At 38.7% G+C, this 23,622-nt stretch overlaps 1 protein-coding gene across 2 annotated transcripts in view; it reads right to left on the bottom strand.

Annotated features, from left to right (window-relative positions):
• ZFYVE9 (zinc finger FYVE-type containing 9) overlaps positions 1-23,622 on the bottom strand; it is a 63,362-nt gene that overhangs the window by 21,531 nt on the left and 18,209 nt on the right. For both annotated transcript variants that reach the window (XM_065655386.1, XM_065655387.1), the window contains 8 exons: positions 18,888-18,992; positions 16,018-18,098; positions 10,993-11,092; positions 7,257-7,433; positions 6,754-6,923; positions 5,929-6,052; positions 4,070-4,192; positions 3,021-3,176 (listed from right to left, as the gene is read on the bottom strand). In XM_065655386.1, coding sequence (XP_065511458.1) covers positions 3,021-3,176; positions 4,070-4,192; positions 5,929-6,052; positions 6,754-6,923; positions 7,257-7,433; positions 10,993-11,092; positions 16,018-18,098; positions 18,888-18,957 — 3,001 coding nt within the window. In that variant the 5' untranslated portion in view covers positions 18,958-18,992. The remainder of the gene's footprint in view (positions 1-3,020; positions 3,177-4,069; positions 4,193-5,928; positions 6,053-6,753; positions 6,924-7,256; positions 7,434-10,992; positions 11,093-16,017; positions 18,099-18,887; positions 18,993-23,622) is intronic.

The following is a 23,622-nucleotide window of genomic DNA, read 5'->3' as shown; positions in this document are numbered from 1 at the left end:
TATTCCACGAAAGAGCTGATGCACTAGGGCCTATCTGGCAGCTCTATATTAACACAGCCAACTGCTTCAAAGTGCCCATTCAGACGGACGGACGTTCTTGTTTTTCCATTCACTAGACCTCCTGCCAGGCTTATAGCCAACAGACAAGGATAATCGTGGGATTACTACTACAGCAGCACAACTACCACAACCACAACAGAAATCATTAGCTTTCAATTTCAAAACAAGAAAAGCAACACAACAGGGAGCTTGATGACAGAGGAGCCAGAGGAAAGATGAAATGATGGAAACTGAACAGCAATTAATACTTAACAACTTTACAATCTATTATAACTCATGTGTATACAACCTCTAGTGAAAAATGCCATTTTTCCATCAAAACCTCTCTGTTGTTTTACAATTGTGAAGTCCCAAAAATCAGACCATAGTTTGAGGTTGAGGACATCCCGTAAGAAAACTGAAGAAGGCTCAGGGCGGTGCTGCCCCGGGCTGACACCTTGTGCACGCTGAAACGGGAGATGAACCTGGAGAAGGAGCTGCAAAGTGCTGAGGGTACAGACCAAATGCTCCTGCCCGCAGGTCTGAGCCGTGCACGAGGTAAAACCAGGCTCTGCAAACGGCCGAGAGCAATGCCCAGCACGGGGACAGGACTCGGCCTCGAGAAACACCCTCTGAGGAAAGCAGAAACATCTGGGAAGAGGCACGAGTACACGGCAGTTTGTGCTTCTCGGCTTGCACGCAGGGTTCAAACTTGAGCAAGAAGAGCTAGTAAATAAGCGTGACCCACGAAAAAAGAAATTGCTATAGATATGGGGTCTAATTAAATAAAGGGGAATGCTGTATACAGCTGAACACAAAACCAAGAAGCCCCAAATCACTCCAAAAAAAAAAAATCAACATCACTAAACATGATTCTTGTTTCCATGCCAATAAAAAACGCTATGTGTGTCTTTTTATTTTATGACCGCTTTTAAGAAAATACTTACCAAAGGAGATGAATAAAAAAACATCCACAGAATTTATTTCAGTTTCCTGACAGCAAAATACATTTAAACCAATATATCATATAATGAAAAATGAAACCATGAGGCAGGGTTTTAAACAGTCTCTAACTTCTAATAGGAATTCTGGTTTACTCTAAATGTCTATTACCTAATTGCCAGGAGAGGCACAGTACCTCAGAAATGAACTTTGGCAGGGTGGCTCCATCCACACCACACGAGAACTGCTGACCGACCGCCTCCAATGGGCTCCAGCCACCAAACCGAAACCCCCGCAGCTCCGTATCCCACCTCTCTGGCTGGATAATGTTCAAAACAGCCAGGGCTGCAAATATGCTAATATATATACTTCTCCCTCTCTAGCACTCATTACTTGGAAAGAAAAAAGGATGGATACTGAGAGAGTGCATTACAAAATGCTCTGGGAATATATCAAGGTGCTATCTTCTACAAAAGCTTCGGTGAGGTTCGGTATTACATAGCAACTCGAGGTGCCTATCACTTCTACTACGTTTGAAATACAACACAAAGCAAATCCTACCAAAAGAACATTACAGAGTGGAATTCTGAAACAGTGAAATTTGGTTTCCAATTAAGAATGGTACAATAGAAAGCAGCTCTTTGCACCAGCGCAGTTGTAGGATATCAAATTACTACCACTAGAGCACTAAAAAAAGAATTCCAAATACATTATGTAGGAGTTATAAATTATGTATTTCTGTAGTGTAATTATACAAAACTTCATTTCAATAGACACAGTAAGCTGGATTTATATCTGCAATACACACACACAATTGTTCGTATCTACCTCCCTCTGAATAACATCATAATTAGAAGATAAAGCATTGCTAATAAAGTGAGGTTTGAAAAGGTATTTTTTTCCAGTGTACAAGAGAACCATTATGACATGTGATGAAGCACATTCTGAACCTGGCAGCCTCTCTGGAGAAGCTGACCTTTGTTGTATCACGACACTTTAGGCAACAAAGACATTTTTCATTATTTTAAAGTGCTGGATTTAGTCACTGCAAAGGCATTGCAAACAATACACAACACCCTTCGTAAACATATTTTCAGTATAAAACCTTAATATGATCTAATTTCATCTCAGGAAAACGAGCTTTGTTTTCTAATCAGTGGAACCAAATACTTGCATTTTTTCTTATGCAATAATTTTTTAATCCTAAGGTCCAACAACAGTTAAAAGTGGAAACCCATTTACTCAGATAAAACAGTCATGCAATTGAGATACTAAAATTTGAAATTCAGGGATAATTTCCACAACGCCCCACAATTCATTCCAGGCACACATACACATTATCTATTTGTATTACTTTATAATATAAATAATGTCTCCATAATGTGGCAATAGACACACACTCTGGGAGTCTAATTTCCCAACTACCTGGGTTGGGGATATTTCACATACTATCCACAAGGATTCTCAAAATTTTCTTTCTGAGTCTTTAAAAAAGCTACCCTGACTTCAAGCTGAAAAAGAAACTATTAGAAGCAACGTCATTAGTGTACCCATGTGCCCTGCTTAGTATCCTACTACACTCACTGCTAAATAAAGTACAGTACTAATTTCAGATATGTACTTTTTATGTCATTTGTTACCACAGTGCCCAGGAAGCCACCAGAGCAGACATTCAGCAATGGCCACTGAACACAAAGTTGTCACAGGCAGTGTCCTCCCGCTCCATTGCTGCGACAGCCTACGCGTGGCCTTTATAGCCCGAACTTCTTTGTTCTGCTGGTACCCAGAGGAATGTTGGAAGATCTTTGGAGAAGCTCCCCAGGTTACCAGCACCTCGTTAATACTTTTATTTGGTGAGATTAATATAACACTGGATACTAGTAACCAGTAACAACTCAGCCCCCTATCGGCTTTGACCCTTGTTCTCTTTTTATATGCTTTTTATACAAAAATAGCCATTTGCTAAATGACAAAAAATGTGAGTATCTGACCCAGTAGGATAATCTATCCAAACCATTTTTAACAGAGAGCACTCCTACCTGCTAAGGCATCCCGGTAAAGTTGCACAAAATGGTTAAAGATATCCTTAGGCAAACATTTCTCATCAGGCAAACACTGCAAGAGAATGACGATCTCGGACTGCCCCACCGCGTGCATGCCTTTCGTAGTGAAACACCAGCACTTTCTGTTCACATCTGCAGAGAGAAACACACGGATCAGAACGGGAGATCAGCATTTCATAAAATACGCCTAAATTTCAGTACAGGGTAGCTCTTTCAGGAATCAGTTTTACAGCACGTTGTGGTATCTGTCACACAGACAAATCGGGTTCTAAATCGGTCACCTCGCAAGCAAGCACGCCCAGAGCAGAAGCAGCTCAGTAAGTCCCAGCTTCCAGCGAAGGAAGAACCAGGGCATTACAGCTCTTGGGATTAACACCACAGAGCAGACTTCCAGCAGCTTCTGTATCCAAATTGAAGGACAGGATCTACATGGGAATGAAGGAACCTGGAAAAGGCCAGGCTGTTGGCTGTGTGTATCATGATCCTGGCAGCTAAACCAGTTTCAGACAGTGATAAAGAATCACAGAATAATTTTGGTGTCTCTCTCTTAAAACGGATAGCTGGATGTCAGGGGTTTTCCTGAGACGTCACTGTGTTGTCCTGCTTCACAGGAATGTTAGTGATGACTAATGCTCCAAGCTTCACAATTCAGTTGTTGAGAATACTAAGTTATTAAAATGAAATCTCTTGTCTAATATGTGTATATACGTATGCATACTAATGACATTTTTGTACATACCTAAAAAACCACTGCTATCTAACCAGATGCTGCCAGGTTTATAAACAATTCTATAAACAGCCTTATCAGTCTAGTTTGTATTTCCTACAGAAAATTATCTGTATTGATGTCTAAAGCACTGGAAAAAGCTTTGTAATTTAACTCAATATGGCTAAGTACGAAGTTTTCAATCCACGCATATTTTCAGAGATTACCCTAGCAAATAAAAATGCTGCTGTTCCTACTTATAATATATATAACATTTCCCCCCTCACACCCCAAGCCTTATTTAATAATAAAAACTTACAATTTACTATTTTTACCATGGACAGCAAATTAGCATTTAAAACAAATACAAGAGGGTCAGGGCCACCATCCTCCAGCTGCTGCATGACAGAGATCTGAGAAGGTCTCTCTTCTACAGCATAGTCTGTGAAAGGAACAAGTAAACACACAGTGAAGTCCTTAACTTACTGCTACAGTACTCTGCATTAGAATCAGATAACCCCGATTTTGATGCTTTTTGCTTTTTTGACCTTTTAAAAAAAAAATTATTTAAGTATTGCCGGTTTGATTGATTGTTTCCTAGGCTGGTATTTTCAAACTTCAATAGCATTTATGTGCATAACCCCTGTACATCCTTTAGAAAAGTGCAGCTTGTTCTGTAAATCAATTTTTTTTTTTTTGTATCAACTGGAGGAGAAAATGAAAGTCAAAGTGAGAAATCTGTCACAGTGTCAACTGAAATCCCAAATGACAAGAAGTTAACAATTGCTATTTATATCACAGTAAAGCACAAGAACATCAGTCCTGGACTACAAACACCAACACATGGTCTACCCGTGTCATGTAACTCACACTTCCCGTGCATTAGCTACTGGCAACATAACAAAGGGAGGAACACAACATAAACCAACATTTTTTATAAATCACAGAAGGTCTAAATCCAGTGTAAAATGGGCCCCAACATGAAAATTCAAAGATGTCTGTAGTGTCCTACTGCTATCAGACCCAGATGACTAGCAAATTAAAATTTTTCATCCATGTGATGGTAATCTGCTCTGCACTTAAGCTTTAACAAAAAATAGTTACACCGATGAAAACAGATTTTGAAAGAAGTGTATTACCTTGCCAGCTAAAATTACCTAAAAGGAAAGGCAATTCTGCTTTCTAATGGGAAAAATATTTTTGGACTATTTTTAAATAGAATATCAGAAGCAAAATGCTGCAAAGAAAATCCAGTATGTGAGAGCATATGAAACAAAATCAACTTAGCATAGAAAATACGATTTGCGTGAGGTTATCTATGTAAGAGCTGAAAAGTATACTGTAGTTTCACTCTTTTTTTGTGGAGGAGACTGAATAATCAGGCACCCACATGAACAGCTAATGCAGGATGGAAAAGATTTGTTTTGAAATTAAACGCTGCTCAAATTTTGGTTTTGACACTATGCTGCAATAAAAGGTTACTTCCAGCTTAACATTAGAAATGCACTGTATCAGCAAAATATTTAATAGAAATTAAAAAATCACAGGTGAAAAAACTACTTAATCCCAGGAATGTATTGAAGGATGTAATGAATCAGACTGTGGAAAGCAACTGTCAGATAAACAAATACATGCATTTTTTTAACATTTAAAAAATTAGTTTTTAATTTTCTGAATCTTCCTCCATTTGAACACTATGGGAGGGGACATCACAACTACTAAAAACTTCACTGTGGGCCAAGATGTGCAATAGTGCCGTTGAACGCAGTGCTCGGGGATGCCTCAGACAGAGTGGATATTCCAAGAGAATTTCAGAGAAGGGAAGCATGAATATTCATAAGGCTAATTAAAATGTATCTCTGTGTGAAACATTTCCCACAGCCCGATTAGTGAAGAAATTAGCACATATTTCTGGACTGAGTTAATTTTCTTTTTGCTTTGTGTTTTACTCCTTACATTAATTCCACTGCAAGATGGGGTTCCTGGATGCTACTAAGGATGCTACTAAGGATCCATGGTGCAAATGAGTGTCAACGACATTCAGCCACGAGCACTTACTGTGAATTCCTTCAAATATTCAGCACATTGCCAGCATCTTATTTTTAAAATAAGCACAGTAACTATTAGGTTAATTGCAACCGGTAAGCATAAAAGCTAGCTGCCAAATTATCTTCTCACCTCCTTTTACTCCAGTGGAGATGAGAATGGGAGGAAGACCATCTTCAGGAATTAAATTCATTGCACTGCCAACAGGACTGCCAACCTGAGTTATATTTCCCGAGAATACAGAAGCATTATCAGTCTACAAGAAACAAACAACGAGAAAAGACAACATTAGGGAAGTAATAATGATAAAAACATTAGAGCTGTCTGACTAGAGCCTGTGTCTGCTGGAGAACCAGGAACACCAAGTAATTTGGGTTTAACAGGAGACGATCATGTGATGACTTCTGTGTGTGAACTGTTGCTAAAAAGGCTGCGCCTCCCTTCTCCAGCACAACACATATCCATTTCTTTACAAAATCTAAAGGTACCTATGCCCACCTGAACCTTCTGCAAAGTCTCAGTTCCACTCACTTGGGGTATGGTGGATTTAATGTTGTGAGATAATATCTGCACTTTGCTGCATACATCATTTTATGAGAAGTGTCAAGCAAAGCTTTGTGCTATGACATTCTTACTGTTTCAAACTCTTTACTGACTGTGACTCAGCTTTTATAAAACATGCATTACACAAACACAGGCTGTACAGCCAAACACTTGGCAGTCACCAAACACGCAGACTTCAAACATTGCTTAGTACTCTGCCCCATGAAAGTCCATTTCAGTTCAAAACATACGGCTGTTTCAGCACTCTGCAAACATTAAAATAAATAAGGACACTGGCTATACCACATACTAGGACAAGCCTCAACATATTTCCCAGATCAGTAAGCTAATATGCTACTCACGACCAAAGCAAGCATGGTATTTTGAGCAGTGAATAGCGCAACGCTTCCTTACTTCTGCTGATAAAGTGTTGTTGGTCATGGGCTTTGATGGATCATGCGACACCGCTAAGGTTCCTGTGGAAGTTGTCCCAGCCACTGTCAGTTTTGCTGCATCGGCAACTTCTCCATTGGGTAATATCCCATCAGCAAACCAAACACGCCGTTGTTCTCTAGGCTGAGCCACTAGTGAGAACATAATAAAATAGGATTCAAGATCTCACAGCAACACTGACTGGAAAATTTGAGTACAGAAGAGCAAAACTGAAAAAATTAATAAATAGAGAAATGTGGACTGGAAGAGACTGAAGACATCATCTAGTGCATTCCCTGTGGCAGGATCATGTACAAACACGTCTGCTGAGAATAGTTTACTTGTCCTTAAAAACCTGATGTCCCTGCTGAAGGCAGGAATATCACAACTGGCATTAACTAGAGTATTTGGAATGGATGAAGCGCAGATACTCTTTCCAAATTCTTACTACAGGTAAATTGAAAGAAAAAAAGAAGTACTCTTACCTTCTGCTCCAGGATGCTTTAAAACTCCCACGGGTACCATGACAGTGGGAGGCGGAGAGCTCAGGGCGCCCGAGGCCTGAGCCTGCTGCAAAGGAGGGATAGTAGAACAGTATTCAGCAGGATTGTTAGGGTTAGGGCTCTGGCTTGAGGCACTCATCAAGTTCTCCCAGGCTTGAGCTAAAGCAAACAAAGAACAAGAAATGTGAGCACAGAGGAAGGTATTTAACAGTCCAACACACCACATTAATTCTCAGCTACAGCAGGTATGGAACCTGCCACCTTCCAAAGACCATCTCTCTTCCTTTATTTAAAAGCCCAGGAGACTGTAATTAAGCAAGAAAATCCACAGCAGGAGAAGATACAGCACTGGTCCTGTGCATTAAAAATACCAGTTCATACAGAAATATTTCCTGAAAATTATAACAATACTCTTTGATGTAAATGATGCTTAGTTCCCCATGCTTCATTTTGTTTCCTCTTCAAAGATTTATCTGAAAACACTCTATTCTTATGTATGTTTATCACGCTGTATGGACAGATGGACATTCCTATTACAAAAGCTTTATAACCTACAGGATGCTTGAGCAGATTTATCTTTTCTATATGAGAAAAAGCACCTTCCCTGTCTTTAGATCCAGGGCAGATCACTACAGATCAAAACCTTATATTCTTAAGTATAAAAAAATCCTTGTGCTATTAATTCTGAAGGCACGACTTGAGCCTCAATCAAATTGCTCAAACAATAATACATACAATTTCTTTGTCAACAACAGCCTTTTTTTTTTTTCATCAAAACCCCAAACAGAACACAATGGAACATATTTCTGGACTGAAGTTAATTTTCTTTTTGCTTTGTGTTTTACTCCTTACATTAATTCCACTGCAAGATGGGGTTCCTGGATGCTACTAAGGATGCTACTAAGGATCAATGGTGCAAATGAGTGTCAACGACATTCAGCCATAAATGCCTTCTGCTTCCTCCCATCAACCTGCAAAACTATTCAATGGAGTGAAATGCCTGCCAATGGAAAAGGTATTGCCATTTCCATTTAAGATTAATGAAACTGAACTATTTTTTAAGAGCAATTCTGTATTCATTTAGAGTATAGGTCCTGAAAGAAGAGAGTGTTAAAAATGCACGAAGTTACATCTCTACGATTCCTTTATTAGAAAAGTCATAGAATGGTAAAAGAACACATTTAAAGCCTTCTCTAAATCAAGTAAGTGCCAACTCAGCAATCTACCAATTGAAAATACAGTAAAAATAGCATTGGAAACTTATTAAACACATAGCTTGGCCGTGGAAAAGCGCCAGAAAATATAGAACCCTCCCCCCCTCCCCACCCGCTAAAACACAAACCAGATACAGATCAACCAAATGAAATAACTGCTTTTAAAGTGCGATTTCCACCCCCGGGTCCAAGACTGTGCAAAGATTAATGCTTAACCTGCTGTAAAGTGAGGGGGAAAAAAAAAAAAGAAAAGAAACTGCAAGGATCAGGAGGGATCAGATACAACCGGGCTCCAGGTTAACTGACCAGTAATCAAAAGCCCCATCATAAATGCTGCAGCAGGGACAGAAACACAGAGGTTGCCCAGGGCAAGAGTGCACCCAAGTACTCGGGGAGGACTCTCCCCACCATAAACCCAGCAGTGGTGTCACTGTTTGCTGCCATTAATGTGCATCTGTCCTGGCAACAGGACAGAAAGGCTTTTAAAAGGAAATCATTCTATTATGATCGATTTTATTATGCCTTTTTACAAGAACACTTCTGGTTTCAAGTGAAATATTTTCAGATTCTTCTCCCAGATGAAAATAAATCCCACTCACCACCGAAAAGAACCAGCTGTGTGTCTAATTCCTTTTTCTTGTACACCTTGGAATGTGCTAATTTCTCCATCTCAACATATAACATTTTAGCACCACTTCAACATCATCATCAGGACTCAGTTTTATTTTCTATGTATTACAACCTACAATTTCCTGTCACCTTACACATTTGGCCTACAGTAAAGAATTATTAATAATTAAAACCTACCACTGCACAACTGATTAATTTTTTGAAACAGAAAAAAATTATTCCTGTTTAATAACAGAAACTATCTACTAATTTTGGATGCTCATCTCTAGACTAAGCACTTAGTTACTTTCAACTGAACCTGCGTAATATGGAACTGCTTTGGAGAAAAAATAAAGCTATGAGTTTCTACGTTTAGTTAGATGCTTAAAAAATCAACAGATCTTTCTGAAAACAGCAGCCCAAATAATTATACAGTAACATGTAAAGATACCGTGAGAATTTCCTTGTCTGAACACTGACATAAAACAGAATTTTCCTAACTAATTCTTGGTTAAAACTACAGCAGCAATCTTTTATCAGAGTCTCCAAAGTTTAACCAGACATTTGCAGCAATCGAGATTCCATGATAACTGTTCAGTAATTATCAGGATAATTATCCTAACAGTTAAAATTTTGCATTTTGAACCTGAATTCGTCTGACTTCTCATTCTGTCTACCAGATGTCAGTGTGCCTGTCAGACCTTCCTCTACAATGGAAGTCACTTCTGTCATCAAGTTTCCATTATCCAGATATACATTTATACCCCAAGATCAAGTCACCTATTCACCTTCCCATTAATAAAACAAAAACAGAGTGCCTGGAATTTCTCATGGTGAGGCAGGTTTTCTCACAATTTAAGCAGTCGCATGGATCTTCTTTCAACCTAATCCAATTTTTGTACCTTCTCAATTCGAGACATAAAAACTGAACATCAAGTCTTTCAGCAACAGCTGTCTCAGTGTCATGGAGTTGGGCAGCACAATCACCCACAGGTAACTGCCAGCTCAAGACGTTCTGGAGATTTTCAGATGCCTCAAGATACATTGGGAAGAATACTCTGTGTTTGCCCATATTTATACCACGTATCTAAAGTGTTAATCCTATAAAGGACAAAATACCAAATAGATTCCACGGCCCTTTGGTCGAAACCAAACACAGCCTTTCCTTACACCAGGCAGAGGTAATACAACTTCATGTTCTCCCTGTTAACTTCGTATCTACTTGTGACCTCTCTCGTATGTCCCACGTTCACATGAGGCTTTCGGTCACGGCACTATCTTGGGTTTGACAGACCCTCCAGGAATGTGCCCAAAGCAATAATCCAAACTCAATCCAAACCTATCCGTGCATAGGTCTTTAGGCAAGACCTCCTACTCTGGCACCAAGGAGTTAAGGAGGAAGAAGAGCTGGATTAATTTGTGGATAAACACTACTTTCCCAGTTCCTTATAGTGCATTATCTAAAAGAGGCACAACTGCATTACTCTTCCCTTTGGCATCCCATACAAAAGCACAAGAGGTGACCCACTCAGGCATCAAAGGACAGATAGTAGGCTCCTGAATTTAAAAGAAGAACAGCCCCCCCCCAAAAAAATCACAGTTTCTGCGGTCCTTTTATGGCACTCACAAATGAAAGCTTCCAAACTCATCGCAACCTTACCAGCTTTTGCTGGTTAGGTTAATTCTGTTTCAGAACAGATTCTGTTAATCATATTTAGTTTAGGAATCCCCACGCTCCACAGGGACTCCACGGTGATCTCTCAAGGGCCTTTGCTGTTTTAGCATACTTACCCACACAAGTAAAGTCTTTTTGATTTTTTTTTTTTCAACTATCATGACTGCAGCTCAACACAAAGCCAGCGAAGTGCTGCATCTCAGATTCTCTCTCCACTCACCATTCATGAGCACAGAATGGCAGATCACACAGACTCTGGCTTCCTTCCGATCCATGTACAGCAACTTGCACTTCAGGCTACAGCACGCCGCACAGAACACCTGGAACCAAAGGGGAAAAACTTCAGCGTTGCTCAAAACTGTGTGATGAACTGATGAATTCAGACAAGAGGACATCTGTAAAGCTCCAGAAACGCAAAATAAGGAAGTAAATTATTTAGTATTTTCCCATCAGTAGTGAATACCTGCCCAGGGTGCCTTTCCTACCAATCCTGATGAAGCGGTATCACATGGAACACATAAATGCACATTGTCCTGATACCGTGTTTTAAAAATACATTTCCAATAAATGACAATGGGTTAAGAAATTCCTACCACTTCACAATCCCTCACAGAATTAACAATTTGGGAATTAATTTCAGTCTTAGAAAAAGCATGAGCACCTTCTAGAATCAACTATGTCTAAATGCACAAGTTTTCTTTACATGAGAGACTGCTGTGGCACAGAGTGATTCAAACAAGTCATTTTTATTTGTAGCAGGGCAATTCATTTGTCTTAGTAACCACGGCTTTTTAGTCTCTTCATGTATAACACGTTATTCCTCAGTTGGAACTGAAGTGGATGTATCAAAATGTTTGAAGCGTTCATGTTCAACATATAAAATGACATTTAAAAAAGCTGACTGACGCTGGTCCTGCTGCCCTGCTCACCTCAGCCAGCTCTGGGCAGAAAACAGCGGTCAGGCTTCCTCCACACAAGCAAAACCATAAAACGCGAGCTCAAAAAAACACTTGCACGCAGGTATGAGCCTATGACAGCAATTGCAATCTCAAAGTTCTGAAGAACAGACAAATGAAGGTGCCCTAATGATTATTTTCTTTGTTTTAAAAAACCCAGTATTCCCTCAGGGTTATTATTCAGGTGATGTGAAGATACTGATGAGTACCCATTTTTATGCAGAAAGGTAATGTCCCACTCAGGAAATACAGAAACAGCAGCAGCTACCTAAGAAATTAGTTCAGATACCAAGAGAGAATTTCAAATTTTAATTATAGGTGGATATTATATCTACAATTCACTATGCATTATTATGATCTGTAATGCTTTCTTAATAAAAAAATTATTCAATCATCACTTCAATAGCGATATTTCTGGAATATAGACAAGGAATTACATAGGATTCTCATACGTAAATATATGTAAGCCTAATTTAATTTCAACCAAGCTAAAGGTCACATCAAATGACAACCACTTTGCAGCCTGTTGCCTTTACAGTATTTTAGTGGCAAGTGTTTAAAATAAGCACATATAAAATAAGCTCTGAGTTCCCCATGAGAGTTGAAAATCGAATGTGAAGAAAGGTCATCCTGTCTCATTTCAACCAGTATTAATGTTTCCTAATTGTGTCAACCTAAACATTTCAGAAACAAAATACAGGTGTGTATACACTGACATTTTCAAGCAAAAATATAAACAATTCCTCCACATCTGTGAAAACCTTAAAAAAAAAAAAGGAAATGTACTTTAAAAAAATCAGATTTCTGCATTTACACCTTAGCCCAGTTTACAAGCATTCTAGGGAATATTAATAACAACATCACAGCATATTTTAGAGCCATTTGACATCATCGGTTCTCTGAGAGAAACTTTCAGTTCGAAGTTCAGTAATGAACACGGAAAAATCAATGTCTTCAACCATACATGAAGGACCAACACAAATTAATCTCTAATTTAGGACCCTTCACCAGACAACACATTTTGCATTCAGCGAAGCTTGCAAGTGCAACAATCTAAATATTAAAAGTGAAAATAGAAGCAATGACAGAACAGCTACACATCCTCTGTTAGGCTGCATCAGCCTTTTCACAGCAGGAAAGCAGATGAGGAGCACAATCCAGCACAACAAGCAATTCGGTCTTGTTATTAATGATCACCATATCATTAACTCAGTATATTGTGCTATAAAAGAATAACATCGCAGTGGCAAAGCAAGTTTTTATGTTACTAGGGTTTTCAGGTTCACTGGGAGTTGTTGAAGCACTAGTTGCTAGGGGGTTTGGTGATTTTTTTATATTTTAGTGGAATAATACAGTTTTGGTTGTCAGTAAAAAGATGACACAAATTCTCTGTTTTTCCTGTCAATGGTTTCCTATCAAGGATGATATTGTCATCTGACAATAGAAAATACATAAATCCGTAAGGTAAAATTTATTAATGTGTTCACACTCATTCTTCAAGTTCTTAATTTTAATTCAAAATTTACTGTAAGTGTATTACTTTCTACCAGTCCCCTGAGGTTCATATCTTCCATTATCTTTGCAATTATTATCCTGAACTTAAAAACAGAGACAGACTTCCCAGGTGCCACTCAAGCATTTTTAAATGCAGTTTTCATTCCCAAATAAAAGAGATATATTTATCCCTACTACAATGATTTCTCATGATGCTAATAAAGCTTAAAAAAACCCTGTCACGCTAAAGCTTGTATTCAAAAATATTTAGTGCCATGACTTCCCCTGGAAGCAATTAATTGCAAGAGCTGAAGACACTAACTTCCCAATTATTTAAGTGAAATTCATGCGTTTAATAGTGGAAGCGTCGCTGCGATTCAGTAGTTACCTACTCCGCAGGCGCACGGACAACATGACTAGTTTTGGGGGTGGTTATCTTAACCAGGTTATCTTAACCAGAAAGCAAGAGCAGGGAGCTGAGAACAGCCACGTCCCAAACCACCGCAGCCACGTTCATCAGAGCTCACCTGGCAGTGCCTTTGGTCGCTTTCCTCCCGGAATCATTACCGGAATTAAGTGCTGCAAAGCAGCTGGCAGTAAGTACTAAGTATTATTTGACCTATACTGATTCTTAGCATTAATTAATGCCTTTTTTGTTTTTAGAGAGAAAGTAACATACGAAGGCATGAAATATCAATTTTTCTGCCACATCTTTTGACTGCACACATGCAAATTTGGCCCAGACAACATTAGCTAACAAAAGCTTCTAGAAACAAACCATTCCAAGGACTATTCTAACACTCTGAGAATATTAAGTACTAATATGTGACATATTTTTCATGGCTGAGAAACAAGTTTGTCTACAGAACGGAGGGACCTTTTATTTTATCCATTCCACACACATCATCCAAACCAATGCTGGTAGTTCTTCTCAAGGCTTGTCTTCAGTAGTTTAAAAAAAGAAAAAAACCACACTACATTTTTTGACCTTCCTCTATCTGTGCATGTTTTATCCGTTTTGTTTACAGATATTTTCATCTTCTGCTTCTCATTTGTGCAACTCAGGACCTCAGTCATTACAGGGAAGCCATTAAATCCAAGCAAGGAACTTGTTTAAAACACAAAAATAACTGGAAAATATTACAGTAAATGAAAATTGTCATATTTGTTAAACTCGTTAAAAAAAAGAATGACCTAAATAACTGACAGTATAAGTTAATACATCAAAGCTAAAATGATGGACATTCCTTTAACTTACATGCCTTACAGATTTTCCTTAACTGCAATGAAAAAAAGATGGAGCCCTTTGATATTAAGCGAAAGGCACACGAAAGGTAGGCATGTACCCTATATGACGCTTGTCCATCACCTGTGGTTACAAGCTCCACGTCAGGATTTCCACTGCAACCACCCTGCGAGATTCCCAAGGTTCCAGTGTTCTGGGACAGATTTTTCAGCATATCTCAAAATCAAATTTGAATAACATCTACTTTTCTGGTGTCGCAGTGAAGAGATTTGAGTGCTACGCATTTGGGTTACTAAAGGGACAAAAGGGACACGTACGTTGCCCATGACAGAGGAGCAAGCCTGCGTTCCTGCCAGGCTGCTCCCACAAACAGGCAGCACAAGGGTTTGGGCTTTCCAAAGACTTTTGCTTCTTTTAGGTCCTTTGTTCAGGTCATTCTGCTTCCCCGCACTCTTCTGGCATCAGAAGATACCGCCCATAGCAGTAAGGAGGTCTAGCAACTTCAGAAACCTTTGGATAGGGCCTAAATGAACCAAAGTTACTTTTATTCTAGTTTTTAGTGGGCTTTAGTATTTCTTTTCTCTTAAAAGTATTCATTAATATCTACTTGACAAGAGTGTTAGTTTATCGCTTTTGAATCATCATATTTCTTACTAAATTCCTGGTTCCCACGTGCCACTGGTTAATCATTTACCATAAATTCGCCACATGAGAATGGCACCTACATAAAACTTCAAAAAAGAGCCAACGTTGTATTTCTTACACAACACAAAACACTACAGAAATTCTGTTTTAGTTGTCTTCATTACAAAATTTCTCACCATGTGTACACACACCAGGTTACAGATAATTGACTACACTTTTTTTCCAGGAGCAAATGTATGTTCTTTAAAATAATGTAAGCAATATGAGAAAAGTTAGTAAAGAAGACTTAAAAGAACAGAATTCTTCAGCCATCTAAACCAGCAGGAATGCCGGCAATTCAACAGCACACTTCCAATTCACATCAATATGTTCCAGTATCTTTAATGTGATTATTGATGCAGCAATTTCTGCAAACCAGTTTCCCACACTTAGCCATTTTACAGCAGTTCGACATGAATCCAACAATGTTGATTGTTGCAATCAAAAAATACACTGCTCATACATGCTAATAATTCCTTCAGTTATAAACAACAATTAGCTATTCTCTATTAGAACCCTAAATAGATTAGAGCTTAGAAACTCCTTTTTAGGAAGAGATGTCACAGGTAACTATAGCCAGTGGCTTAGGAAGTCCTCTAATTTGATTTTGGGCAGTATCAGAAAGAAAAAGGGGTTGCAATCAAAAAATACACTGCTCATACATGCTAATAATTCCTTCAGTTATAAACAACAATTAGCTATTCTCTATTAGAACCCTAAATAGATTAGAGCTTAGAAACTCCTTTTTAGGAAGAGATGTCACAGGTAACTGTAGCCAGTGGCTTAGGAAGTCCTCTGATTTGATTTTGGGCAGTATCAGAAAGAAAAAGGGTGCTTTGAGCATACTCAGAAAACACGAACTTACCTTACCACAGGCTCTGCAATGATGCCTCCTTTTGGTGAATGTAAATCTGGCCTCACATTTCATACAGTTTGGCGCTTGAGAATCTGGAACCCAAACTGGAGCCACCTCACCCAAAGTCGTAAAAGGCTTTCTGGCTGGAGCTCCAAACTGACCAGCTCTGAGATCATTATCTGGACTATCTGGGGCTACTGCAAGGCACGAACTACTAGAGACTCCAGATTCATACTCTTCCAAATGTTCCCCATTAGTATCAGCAACAGAGGCATTTGAAGATGTTTCACCAGGAAACGCGTCTGGTGTGTCCCCTAGCTGTGTCTTACCAAAGACATTTTTGTTTTTACTATTACCTCCACAATTTGGGGGAACGAGATCATTTTGTAAGTGGTCTGATAATGGCTTCGGAATCTGCAGTTTAAGATTTGTAGGTTGTTTAGGCCTCGCACCACCAAAAGGAACACTGACAGATTGCAGATTAGTCACTGGTTTTGGTGAAGTTTGCCCTTGCATGGATGAAACCTGACTACAAAGATTATGTAAATAATTTTTCTTTATGTGATCACCAGTGCTGTTTAAAATAAGCCCGCTCCCTTCTGTGGTCTCGTTCCCTCTCTGTTCATAAACATTAGCGTAACATTCGGACTTGCTCTCCTCTATCTCCTTTTCCTCTGTTACCGAGTCTTCCTTGGAGGGTAAAGTCTTTGGAATATGAGCAACAACTGGGTTCTGCATTCCATAGGAATCACAACCATTAGACAGAGAGCTTGCTGCTGATGTAGCCATCACATCAGTGAGACTGGGCCCTTCAAGCTCATCTAGACCAGTCCCTTTTAAGTCTATGCCTGCCTCCATCATCCCACCACCACCGTCTTTGCTATTACTACACGCCTCATCAGGCTGTTCCGTCTGCAAAAGTCTTTCATTCTCTCCCAGAGTTTGCTTATTATTCATCTCATTCAGCTTTGTCGGTTCCCAGTTAGTCATCTCCTGAGATTCAGGGGAACACTCGGCCACGCTGAGCAATTCCGTTGCGCCATGATTTTTATCACATTCAATGACTTGGCTTTCGGTGGCGTTAACATCCTCAGGGGCAAAATGTTCTGCAGCACATTCCTTGTAATTGCCACTTCCAGCCACGTCAGGTTGACAAGTTTCGGTGAGCCCAGATAGCCTAGACTGTAGCTGTTGGGTTGTCTCCTCTTCTACGATTAAGCTTCCATTACTTGAACCAGAAGAAGAGTTTTTAGCATCTAGATCTGTTCTCTGAGGAATGGCTTTACTAGTAAAATTTTCAACTGATAAACAATTTTCTTGCATCTTAACGGTACCATCGACTGGTCTCTGTAAGAGAGTCACTGCATTAATCCCTGCAGTTGTAGCTTCTGGAAACAGTGAATCTCTACTCATATTAAAATCATCCTTTAATCGAGAGGAGGGACAAGCAACGGTCAGGCTTTCAGATGAAGCATTAATCAAATGACTTAGAGAGTCATCTTCAGTGCACAGCCTATTTACTTGCTCTTCTGTATCTATATCTTTCTCCGTGGATCCATTTACAGTAACACTAAACTGATCACTCTGTCGGTTTTCATTATCCAGTGTAAAGCTAATAGTGTCCATTAGGGACTGGCTGTTGTAATTTTTACAATCCAGCAAATCACCACTTTGTAGTGTTCTTCTGTCACAGTTATGCATGACTGCCACCACTAGTACATTTTTCTCCTCTGGCAAGCAAGGTATATTTCCACATTTCTTTTCTCCTGTTTCCACAATGTTGCACTGACCATCCCGATTACTATTTCTTTTAATTAACTGATCATCTGCTGCTGCCTGATCATCAATCCACATGACTGGGGTCTCTGGGCTTACGCTAAAATCCTTTCCATTAGCACAGTGATCCCCTCCTGCTGTTGGTGTGGTCACTGAATGAGACAAGGAGAAAGACTTTAATCTCTGTTGACATTCGTTAGGAGTTGTAGCTTCATTCACATTGGCCACGGTCGGGTTAAACGACAGACGACGAGATGGTGGATCTAGAATCTGATTCCACTTCGCACCCAATAGTGTAGGTGAAACAGCGGCATCTGAAAAAGTGTTTAAATAAGAGAACTTACTGTCCTATTTAAGCTGCAGGTTCTATTAACTCTGTCACATCCGAATGCCCCAAATATAAATGTTGAGATGTTCAAATATGGGCACGACAGTACAACACATCTGCCATAACTAACATCCTTGACCAACCATTAGTAGCGAAATTCCATCATGTTTCTGGAATTCAAGAAGTTCAGACCTACACCAATTAGTATCAGGTTGAATTTGCACAAACAACTTTAAGCTATCGATTAATATACTCCGGACAGCTAGAAATGCCTACAAAGATTCCCATTCCCTCAAAATGTTCAATTTCCCTGACAGCACAGAAGTAACAATTAGACTAAGCAAAAAATATAATACTTCAAATATGATAACTTTCATCACATGATTTATGTAACCTAATAAAACATTTCTATGCTTGAGTCTCCCAAAACTGCAAAAGAAGCTTAAAATAAGTTTTGCCTGATCTGTTTAAAATAAATTATTAAAACATTGCCACTAGGATTAAGCTTCACAAAACCTTTCTTTAAAAAGGGTATGGAAGATTTTCTATTAAAAAAGAAATTTTTAAAAAGTAAACAAGATGAACAGAAACAGAAGAGAATACTACTAACAAATACTGAAGACACACCATGCAAAATTAACAGATTTTTTTGCAAGTTCTGGGATTAATTTGCAACTCAAAACCAAGAAGGGTATCACAGATCTCTCCTTCTTCAGTGGCATTCTGTGTAGAATACATCTAATGTGCATTTATGATCTTGTTCAAAATGACTCACCTTCGTTTTGCTCAAATTCATCTAAAACCTTATCGAGGTTATATGCCTCTGCTTGGAAATAGTTCTCCATTTGTCAGGGAAAGGCCACCAGATCCCTGCCTGAACCTGCCAGAGAACAAATTGCAATCAGATATTTAACCTTCAGTCAGCAGTGTTCCACTACATATTGCCCTGATTTAAGGGGAAAATATGTCCTTTGCAAATCAAATTTTACATACATTACATGCATAAATCAAAAGTATTTTCTAGGAATAAAAATTATTTGTGTGCTTAAACTTGGTTATTTCAGATTAACAGCCTCCCCAAACTTGCTTTGGATTTTATTACCTCCAGTCTCCAAAGGTTTTTTTAAGACCGTAGTATTTGCAAACACTTGCAAAACACTGTTTTTTTAAAATCCTGCCACACACAAATAAAAAAGTAAATGTGTTGATGTGACCCAGGTGTCTGCAGCAACAACATTTGAAGAACACAGGTCCATTTTTACATGTTGGCTGTCACAGCAACAGAAAATATCCTCGTCAGATGAATAAAAGAATATTAAGCAACCTGAGTTTGCAAATCCATGTCAGTTTGAAGTAGAATGTATTTTACACCACAGAACTTACAAACCAATATAACAACATGCACATTTGTCCCTATGCTTAACGCATTTTCCATTTAGTGTGGCAGATCTTTTTGAGAAGTCAAAATAAAAGGAATTGGATTTGAGAGAAACTTATATACAGGCAGCACATGAAACTGCATTCTGCAATTTAGAAATTCCCCGACTGCTTAGAAACTTCTCTTCAGGGCAACGTAACAAAAGAAAGTCACATAGTTCTTTTTCATGCAGTGTTTGCTGAGCATCTGTAAAATGCAACCTATAAAGGAAACAATTTTTCTCGTATCTCAAGCTTTTATTTTCATTACATATGAGTGCAATTTTCGTTCTTATTTAGATGACTGTGATTTTCTTCCCTCACGATAAACAGGGAGAGAGGAAAGAGGAAGAGTTTTCACCAGCAGGTACCAAAGTAGTGTTGCTGTAACACGTGAGCAAGGATCCGTTTAACAGCAATGCACAGAACAAGGTCAAACCCAGCCGCGTGTTGTTACCTCCTTATCAATGTCTCTCTGTGCATTTGAAGGCATTGCCTCAACTTCTCTCACTCGGGGAAAACACCGACCTCCACCTGAACATTTAACCAGAACTGTCACCCAAGCCAGCAACAGCCTTTAATATATTTCAAAACCCAAATGATGACAGCACCACAGCACCATCATTTAGGTGGCACTGACACATTAATGTGTTTAACCACCAGGATCACCGTAATGGTGAGAGCAAAACTGCCCCGAAGCCCCTCGGAAAATAACAGTCTAGAGAACCCAAAGCCAACCAAGAATCTGAAGATCCAGCTTTCAGTTCTGTGCTACCACCAATTAGCTCGTGTGGCTTTGAACATGTTGTTGAAACTCTCTGTGCTTCTGATTTTTTAATGTACACTAGGCTAGCAGTATTCTGTGTCACTCCTCATTGCCCAGAGATGCTTCAAAGATTCATACTTGTGAAAGTTGTTAAAGCACTTAATGGGTGTTACTTGAATTGTGCTAGCGCTTAAAATGCCTGCTTTAATAATCCTTGTTTCCCTGAGAGGCGGGCACTGGGAATCTAGCAAAATGCACAGAAGTAAATAGTCTCATCGAAAGATAATGCTTTCAGGCTAGAAAGGATGATGACAAGGGAGAAATGGAAGAAAAAAAAAATCAAAACCACAACCACCAACCCAACCCTAAGTCATTAAATACTTTTCTACAGCTTCACGTACTAAATAACATTTTCACCCGAACAGTAGGAATATGGTCTTCTTGCTCCAGAGGCTTGTAGCAACAGGACACCCTGATTCGGTTTTCATAAACATTCGCTACCAGTGAAGACATTTGCACTGAGAAATGTGTGCCATAACCTATATACCACAAAGAGAGACCTTGATGTGATCTGTTCTCGGAACATCACCCAAAACAGCCTGATTCTCTTCAGAGCTGGTTCCAAACGTTGTGCAATCAGGGAATGGAGGGTGAGAAGCCTGGTTTGCAGTGTCAGACCTGTCAGCCAGACTCCAGCTCAACTGCAAACCTGCTCTTTTACACCAGAGATCCAACAGACACGAGAAACAAGGCAGAGGAAGTTTCCAATTTAAAACTGTATTTTACTGTAACATTGCCTCCACAGTATCAGGTACCAGTTCTATTTCAATTACTACAACATTAAATACAGTTTTATATTTATCGTGGGCAACAGCTACAATTAGGTTATTGGTACAAAAAGATCATGCATTAAAATATTATAAAACGCAGAGTGCCAGTTTTTAAGGTTGACCTCAAATTTGACACGTGGAGTTTTTAAAAGATGATCACGTTACAACATAACATGCTATTTAATACAATCAGATTAAATCATGTTTTAAAGATCTATACAAAAGCCAATTTTAAAGAAAATTAGTGTAACAGCAACTTAGAAATTGCAATAAGCATCACCCAAAAAAAGAGACCATTTTGCAAAGAAATTCAGATATAAACTAGACTTATTGCCTTACAAACTCCCAGATTTGTCCTCTTTTCTGGGATTTTAGATTAAGTCCTCCTGCAAGGAAAATAGATGACTGGCCATATAATTCACTGTACACAGATGCAGAGATTAGAACACAAGCAATAGAAAACCTGGCCACCTTGATCAAAAGTTGCATTTCAGAAGTCTAAAAAAGCTCAACATTTTACATTCTCCCCCAAAAGCCGGTTCAGACCTCAAACTGTGACAATATGTTCTTTGATCCCTTAGGTACCTACTGTAGCTCTTCAATCTGCCCACCAAGTCATTGTGTGAAAAAACCTTTCATACCATTTTAACTGAAATAATTACATTCACTATACGCATTTTGAGTAAACCAAAATAATTCTTAAAAGCAGGTGCTTCTCCTTAGACATACAAATACTATAAACTGCAAGAGTTTGGAGGTTCTTTTGCACCTTTCCCCTCCCCTGCATTTCAACACCTTAATAGGAAGCAACTTTACCCGCTCAGTAAATATCAAAGGTTGAAAAGTTGATTAGAATTTCTCCCAATGAATATTTTGCTTGATTTTTTTTTTCCATTCGGAGTTCTAAACATCAATCAAAACTACCTCACTATAGTCGGACTGTTTTGTCCAACTACCATATAATTTCACATCCATTTATAAGGTGTTTAATTTACATTATAATGATAACATTCCAGTCTAGCAAACAATCAATGAAGATGTGAGTAATTATTCCCAGGCAAAGTCCTACTGCTAAGGTCAATGATGCAAAGAGCGTCTGTCAGTGAAGCTGCCGGACTGAAAAGTGTCATATGAAATGTTTGTGCTCAGGAGTTAAACTATGACGCTGTCTGAAGGCACCGCACTCAGATTTCCATGCATTTTTATAGAGAAAAAGGGCATCCGGTCAAGGCATTCGCTAGGACATAAACACAAACTCTGCAATACGGGTGGCCCCAAAGAAATAGGCTACAAGCATTGATTTTTTTTGGTTCGCATATTTTAGAAAAGATAATGGTTACTGACAAGCAGGCTGATGGGGAAGGAATGTGATGCTGATTATACAGTTGCTGAAAACATGGTTTTAAGTAACTCATTTTGATTCTGTGTAACTTTCAAACGTTTAGAAAAATTCAGACCTGACCATTCATACAACTTCGAAACCTGAGTGAAAGCCTGACAAAATTACTTCAGAACTAACTCAAATTTATGCACATTGGAGTAAGCAGAATAAAAGCGACATTTGCTCCTAACATTTCCTACATTTAGTCCAATATTAGCTGGTTTTTCATTGTCATACAAATTAGGAACAAGATATACCTAACCACAGAAAGGAGTGTTAGAAATTCATCATAAATACAATAATTTTTATTGACTTTTAAATTTTATATTAAGTGTTATTCTATAACATTAGAAAAACACAAATTTTCAGAGATAGGAGACCACATGCTTAACAATAACAAGGACATATAAAGAAGATTTATAATTTTATTCCCACAATTTTATTCCCAATGTGGTTAATACTTCATAGCATCTCTGTGAAGTTATCTTATTATAACATCTGTATTATTTAATATTAAATATCTAATATTCGTGTGTTTAAATTTGGTCCAATGTGACAGAGGGATTTTTTCTGTATTTTTAAAAATTCTAAGTAGAGAGAGCTACGTGTAAACAAATATACACAACCATATGAATTCCGAAGCTCAAATACGGGTGCACAGACATGCAATGAGCCAAAATCCAGACTGACGGATGCTCATAGTTCAAACTGAATAGAGAAAAGAGCTTTCATAACATTATTGTTATTTCACTTACTGATGTACCAGGATATATGGAGAATCTTTTATTTTTAAACTCACAGTCACTAAGCTGACAGCCACTCTGAAGGAGATCTCATTGTCTATGCAAGTAGGTGTTTCTCAGAAAAGGTCAGCTGCAGATCTTCGGGTTTAATGTCTAAAATTATTATTATTATATAAAAGAACACAACCCTCAAAGCTTTTCCAGAAGTTTCTGTCCAAGGGCAAAACACACTGCCAAATCCATAAAAGTCCTTACTGCCCTCTTCCTGACAGAAAAGGACAAGTACGCATGTTCCTAACAATGCTTCTCAACCAATACATTGTCAGCAACTCGTATTTTTGCCAGTTTAAGACCTAATACTTCAACTCAGCATA

This window comes from Caloenas nicobarica, chromosome Z (genome assembly GCF_036013445.1).
Source record: "Caloenas nicobarica isolate bCalNic1 chromosome Z, bCalNic1.hap1, whole genome shotgun sequence".
Lineage (NCBI taxonomy): Eukaryota > Metazoa > Chordata > Aves > Columbiformes > Columbidae > Caloenas > Caloenas nicobarica.
Note: the sequence above shows the minus strand (reverse complement) of the source record. Positions and strands in the feature narration are given on the sequence as shown.